Source organism: Colobus angolensis, unplaced genomic scaffold, assembly GCF_000951035.1.
Source record: "Colobus angolensis palliatus isolate OR3802 unplaced genomic scaffold, Cang.pa_1.0 Scaffold30, whole genome shotgun sequence".
In the NCBI taxonomy this organism is placed as follows: Eukaryota; Metazoa; Chordata; class Mammalia; order Primates; family Cercopithecidae; genus Colobus; species Colobus angolensis.
In genome coordinates, this window is record NW_012116266.1 from 6,125,248 (window position 1) to 6,132,276 (window position 7,029).

At 41.4% G+C, this 7,029-nt stretch overlaps 1 protein-coding gene across 1 annotated transcript in view; it reads left to right on the forward strand.

Moving 5' to 3' along the window:
- ICA1L (islet cell autoantigen 1,69kDa-like) overlaps nucleotides 1-6,786 on the forward strand; it is a 96,297-nt gene extending 89,511 nt beyond the window's left edge. Inside the window, exon 15 of the mRNA XM_011949922.1 lies at nucleotides 6,097-6,786. Within this exon, the coding sequence (XP_011805312.1) occupies nucleotides 6,097-6,212 (116 nt within the window). The 3' untranslated portion in view covers nucleotides 6,213-6,786. The remainder of the gene's footprint in view (nucleotides 1-6,096) is intronic.
- The last annotated feature ends 243 nt before the right edge of the window (nucleotides 6,787-7,029 follow it).

Here is a 7,029-nt window from a genome sequence, read left to right on the forward strand (position 1 = left end):
ATCAGCAGCAGAGGCTGCAGAAGATAGAATATTGCTGAACAGCAAGTGTTGCTATCTGATTCTTGCTCTGGAAGCTTCGTCTCAGGGGTGTACCCAGCTGTTTGAGGTGTGAGGTGTTGGTCTGCACCTAGTAGGGGATGTCTCCCAGTTAGGCTACTCAGGGGTCAGGGACCCACCTGAGCAGGCAGTCTGTCTGTTCTCAGATCTCAACCTCCGTGCTGGGAGATCCACTGCTCTCTTCAAAGCTGTCAGATGGGCATTTACCTCTGCCGAGGTTTCTGCTGCTTTTTGTTTAGCTATGCCCTGTCCCCAGAGGAGGAGTCTACAGAGGCAGGCCGGCCTCCTGGAGCTGTGGTGGGCTCCACCCAATTCGAGCTTCCCAGTTGCTTTGTTTACCTACTTAAGCCTCAGCAATGGCGGGCGCCCCTCCCCCAGCCTCACTGCCTTGCAGTTAGGTCTCAGACTGCTGTACTACAATGAGGGAGGCTCCGTGGATGTGGGACCCTCTGGGCCAGGTGTGGGATATAATCTCCTGGTGTGCTGTTTGCTAAGACCCTTGGTAAAATGCAGTATTAGGGTGGGAGTTACCCGATTTTCCAGGTGTTGTGTGTCTCAATTTCCTTTGGCTAGGAAAAGGGATTCCCTTCCCCCTTACGCTTCCCAGGTGAGGCGATGCCTCGGCCTGCTTCAGCTCTCACTGGTTGGGCTGCACCTGCAGACCAGCGCCAACTGTCTGACACGCCCCAGTGAGATGAACCCAGTACCTCAGTTGAAAAATGCAGAAATCACCCGTCTTCTGTGTCACTCACGCTGGGAGCTGGAGGCTGGAGCTGTTCCTAATCGGCCATTTTCCAGTTCAGTAATATTAAGCATGTTCACACTGCTGTGAAACACATCTTCAGAACTTCTTCACCTTGTAAATCTGAAACTTTATACCCCTTAACCCCTTGTCCTAAGTCCCTGGTAACCACCATTCTGCTTTCTCTGAGTCTGATTACTTTAGATACCTCATACAACTGAAATAATGCAGTATTTGGCTTTTTTGTGACTGGCTTATTTCATTTTGTATAATGTCCTCAACGTTCATCCTGCAGCAAGTGACTGGATTTCCTTCCTTTCTAAGGTGGAATAGTACTCCATTTGGTAGATATAACACAACTGGTTATGTGTTCATCCATGTATCACATTTTTTAAACAGCCTACTGAGGTATAATTCATTCCCTTCACTAGTCTTCAATACTCTGCTGTAAACAAGAGTCCTCTCTTATCCTCAGCTCATTTATTTATTATCACTATAGATTCATATGTTTTCTTTTGTTGTCGTTTTTTTTGGAGACAGAGTTGCCCAGGCTGGAGTGCAATGGTGCGATGTTGGCTCACTGCAACCTCCGCCTCCCAGGTTCAAGTGAGTCTCTTGCCTCAGCCTCCTGAGTAGCTGGCTCTACAGGCATGCACCACCACACCTGGCTAATTTTTGAATTTTTAGTAGAGATGGGGTTTCACCGTGTTGGCCAGGCTGGTCTTGAACTCTTGACCTCAAGTGATCCACCCATCTGGCCTCCCATAGTGCTGGGGTTACAGGTGTGAGTCACTGGACCTGGCCTGATTCATATGTTTTCAGTGGTTTATAATCACCACTGAACTTACTGATTTTGGTGCTCACACTGTTCCTGTGTTGGCCAGTGGAAGCCCTTTCAGGCTGACTTCTGAATCCTTGTGATATCAGTATCTTTAAATTTTGAAATAATTTGACTTAATAGAAAGACTACAGAAGTTAATACAAAATACTACTATACATTCTTCACTTAGGTTTCCAAAATGTTACCATGTTTGCTTTACACCCATATTCTCTCTTCCCCACCCCCCCATCATATACATATAAATTTCCTCTGAACTGCAATAGTTTAAGTAGCAGACATGATGCCCCTCTGCCACTAAATATTCATTGCCTATTTCCTAAAAACAAGGACATTCTTTTACATAATTACAGTACAAGTCAAAATCAGGAAATTAACATTGCCATAGGACCATTATCTACTGTAGACCTTATTCAGAGTTTGTCAATTATCCCACTAATGTCTCAATTTCATTTTAGTTTTTCGTAGTCTAGGATCCAATCCAGGATCACACATTGCATTTAGTAAAGTCTCTTTAGTCTCTTAATCTGGAACAGTTCCTCAATCTTTTGAGTCTCATGACCTTGACATTTTTGCAGTGTGTAGGTCATTTATTTTGAATATTCCTTGCATTTGGGTTTAGCTAATGTTTTTTCATAATTAGACCCAGGTTATGCACTTTGGCAGGGCTACCAGTGCAGGAATGGTGTTGTGCCTTAGTAAATCCTATCAGGGGGTGCATGATGTCTGTTTTGTTTCACTCCTGGTGATGTTAACCCTGATCACTTGGTTACGGTGGTGTCTGCCACATTTCTCCATTACAAAATGACTACTGTATCTTTCCCTTTGTAATTAGTAAGTATCTTGTGGGAGGTGTTTTGAAATACTGTAAATGGTTTGTTTTTACTGAAGTTTTGCCCACTAATTTAGCATTCACTGATAATTCTTCCATGAAATATTTAGTACTGTAGTTGTTGCCAAATGGTGACTTTCTATTTCCTCATTCCCTCTGTATTTACGAGTTAGCATTCTACTGAATGGGAAAGCTTTCCCTTTTTCCCTACTTATTTACTTATTCATTGATATCAGTGTGGACTCCTGCAATCTATTTTATTCTTCCCAGTACTCTGAGGTCAGCCAGTAGGGAAAACTCTGAATTCCAAGCACAGATTTCACACTGGCAGGTTCAGAATACAGCCATCCCTCAGGGATTCAGAGAACTTATAGCTGTACTTTTCTTTTTAAAAACCAGCTAAAACAAGTTGTGCTTAATCATTTAAAACAGACACTATAAAGTAAATAAATTTCAGAAATGAACACAAAAAAGCAAAGGCAGTATTTACCTATAATTCTTGAGGCTGATTTTTGAGGAAAAATTTAGGGGGAAAAAAAAAAAAACTCACCAAGAAGGTACAATAAGACTAAACTTAAGAATTTAACAGGCTGGGCACAGTGACTCATGCCTCTAATCCCAACACTTTGGGAGGCCGAGGCGGGCGGATCACGAGGTCTGGAGTTCGAGACCAGCCTGGCCAACATGGTGAAACCCTGTCTCTACTAAAAATACAAAAATTAGCTGAGCATGGTGGCACACACCTGTAGTCCCAGCTACTCGAGAGGCTGAGGCAAGGAGAATCACTTGAACCCGGGAGACGGAGGTTGCAGTTAACTGAGATCATACCATTGCCCTCCAGCCTGGGCGACAGAGCAAGACTCTGTCTCAAAATAAAAAGCAAAAACAAACAAAAATTTAATAAATTGATTTTTTTTTTTTTTTTGGAGACCGAGTCATGCTCTGTCACCAAGGCTGGAGTGCAGTGGCATGATCTTGGCTCACTGCAACCTCTGCCTCCAGGGTTCAAGCAATTCTCCTGTCTCAGCCTCCCGAGTAGCTGGGATTACAGGTGTGCCACGACACCTGGCTAATTTTTGTATTTTTTTTTGCTAGGGACGGTTTTTGCCATGTTGTCCAGGCTGGTCTGAGACTCCTGACCTCAAGTGATCCACCTGCCTTGGCGTCCTTAAGTGCTGGGATTACAGGCGTGAACCACCATGCCCAGCCATAAGATTGAAAATTTTAACAACTTTAAAATTCATTCATTAAGAGCCTCACTTCATTAGTCATTAAGGAAGTGCAAATTTAAAGCAAAATGGAATCCAAGACCTACCTACTACCATGGCTAAAATGAAACAGAAAAGAAAATCCCTAATTGACAAGGATGTTAAATAACTAGAATCTCAAAACCTGTGTGTAGGAGTGTAAATTGGTACTACTACTTGGAAAACTGGCGGTTTCTACTAAAACTTTACATATGCCCCGTGACCAAGCAATTCCACTCCTAAGTACATACCCAACAGAAACGTATCCATCCATTGACTAAAATATATACTAATGAGCGTTACTGTGATACTGTTAATAATACACCAGAATGGGATTTGCGCTGGCATTCCCTGGGGTTGGGGGTGTGTGAATAGTGACTGGAAGGGTGTCAGGGTATCATGCATGAGGGGAGCTTCAGAGGAGTAGTCATGTTTTTTTTTGTTTTTGTTTTTGAGACAGGGTCACATTCTGTTGCCCAGGCTGGAGTACAGTGCTGCAATCTTGGCTCACTGCAACCTCTGCCTCCCGGGTTCAAGAAATTCTCGTGCCTCAGTCTCCTGAGTAGCTGGGATCACAGATGTGCGCCACCACACCCAGCTAATTTTTTTTTTTTTTTAAAGTAGAGACAGGGTTTCACCATGTTGGCCAGGCTGGTCTCAAACTCCTGACCTCAGGTGATCTGCACACCTCGGCCTCCCAAAGTGCTTGAATTACAGGCGTGAGCCACCATACCCAGTCACGTTCTACTTCTTGATGCTGATATTGTTTATGAGCGTATTTACTTTATGAAAATTAATTACATTTAATTTGGGCTTTTTCTCTCTGTATAGAATTCATTTTCTGTTTGCTATCCTGTAAGAATCTCTGGAAGCAGTAATAGTGTACACAAGGAAAGCCTCTATAAAAGATGTAACTGACAGACCTTTATTTCCCATTGTGACTGATGAATATAAAACTGTCTTACATTTGCATAATGCTGTACAATATTTACATACTACTTTTCAGGACTCCTCAACAGCTGCATGAAGGAGGTCAGGTATTATCTTAGTGACATCTATTCTTCTGGCATAATGACTAATAGTGCCCCTATTTACTCTCAAGTATCCTGATATAATGATGAATCATATGGTTACTACTTTACAGATGAGGAGACAAGAGCCCCTGAGGTAAAATGACTTGCCCAGTATTACTCATTAGTAGGTGTTACACCCAGGACTCAAAGCCAGATTTTGACTACTAATCCCAGTAGTCAGTACCCTGACTACTTCAGGGTACTCAGAAACAGAACTGGACACACTGAGTGAAGCCTTTCACTCTGCCCTGATCCTTGGGGCTCTGGATCCCCACACCCCAAACCCCAGCCCTCTGGTCCGGTGCTGAGTGTTACTGTGATGTGAAAGAGGACTGCCTTGGGACTGCCTTCCACCCTCCACACTCTGACTCTGGTTTCACATCCAGCTCTTAAGACTGTCCCCTGGGTCTCAACCCTGCCTTCTCAACTCCTTGGCTTTCAAGGGCCTAGACTTCTGAGATGACCCACTGTCTGTGCCACTGTGCATTCTTTATTAGTCCCAACCCTCAGCCCAAATGTACACTCTTGAATATCTGCTACAGTGCAACTTGTAGAATCTTGAGAAATAAAATTTTCCAGTCTCCATAAGGAGATGTGAGGGATCTGATGAGCAAGACGTTGTACCTGCAATACAATGCATAATGTAAAATGCATACATCAAAAAATTTTAAAGTACATATGGAAAAGACATAACAATGTTGGGTGTGCTAATGTGGTAGGTAGAAGAAATTTTTTTCCTTATATCTATTTTTGTAATACCACTTTTATAATAAACATAAATCAACTTGAAGCAGTGTTTACAAATGTCATTTCTTACTTGGTATGAACAAGTTTACTTTTAAACCTTATCTGAGAGTCTTCTATAAGTGATCTTAAATGTTCTATGAAGACCACAGTATTGCTTGCTTTTTCACTTTTAACTCAGTTCCTTTCTCAGAGCAGCATACAATCATTTAAATAGAGGCACCTCATCAGAGCAGAAGTTATCTCTATTTGCCTTTCAAAATTATCCTAAACCAGGAGCAGTGGTTCATGCCTATAAAACCAGTGTTCTCGGAGGCTGAAGCGGGAGAATCACTTGAGCCCGGGAGTTCCAGACCAGCCTGGGCAACATAGGGAAACCCTAGTCTCTACCAATATTAATAATAATAATAATACTTCCTAAGGGGATTATAGTTGATAGATTATTGTCAGTTTTCTTAAATTTTTTTTAATTCAAAAGAAGCACCTACTTCAAAATCATAAATGTGGTACAAAAACGATTTCAAAACTGAACCTCTTTAATGTGTTTTTTTCTTTTTTAATAGCCCCCAACAATGGTAATCAAGACATGTCAGCCTGGTTCAATCTATTTGCAGACTTGGATCCACTTTCAAACCCAGATGCTATTGGACACTCAAATGATGAACTCCTTAATGCTTGACTGAAGTTATAATGTCACTTCAGTGGCCTTGAGACATCAATTTTGCAACGCATTTCCTTTGTGGAAAGGAGTTTATATTGTAACCCACACACAAAAGCATGGTGTTTGTGAATATAACACCTGTCAGCCAACTTTAGATAGACGGTAAAGACCACATTTGAATAGGTTAAGTACATCTTTCATATCTTGGATTTGCAGCTGTTGGTACTATGTGGAAAATATTAGAAACTTCTATGTGGAAAATATTAGAAAACTATGGAGTCTGCAATATTTAGATACTGAAACTTATGTCAAAATAACGGCTAGGAGTAATTCTGTCAATATGGAGTTGAGCTTATTTCTTTGGAAACCCTTTTAAGTTGCCTTGCTGGCTGTGAGAATTTTATATGTGGATAAAAAAAGATAGCATGTAAATTGGGTTGTGGTTTGGGGTCAGTTTTTAAATAAAATAGTAACAAGGAGGATTTTCTGTTTTTGAAAACAGCATTAGAACCAGACCAGCTTTGTTTTGGGTTAGAGAGATAGAATAAGATTTGAGAACTTAGTTTGCTTTAATGAAATCACAGAGAAACTTGATACTTGCTTTTCTTCATTTGGAGGCTAAAATGTAATGTTTTTTCATTCATACAAAATGATGGACACTCCCTAATTCCATTATTAAATCTTGAAGGGGAAATAGCAGGATAATTAATTTGCTAAGCCCATTCTCTGTAGAAACAGAAAATCTTCCCATCTCCTAAACCTCAGAATGCACAGTAATACTTAAGGCTTGTACAAGTGTCTTCAGACCCACTTTTTCATACACTTGTGATATCGT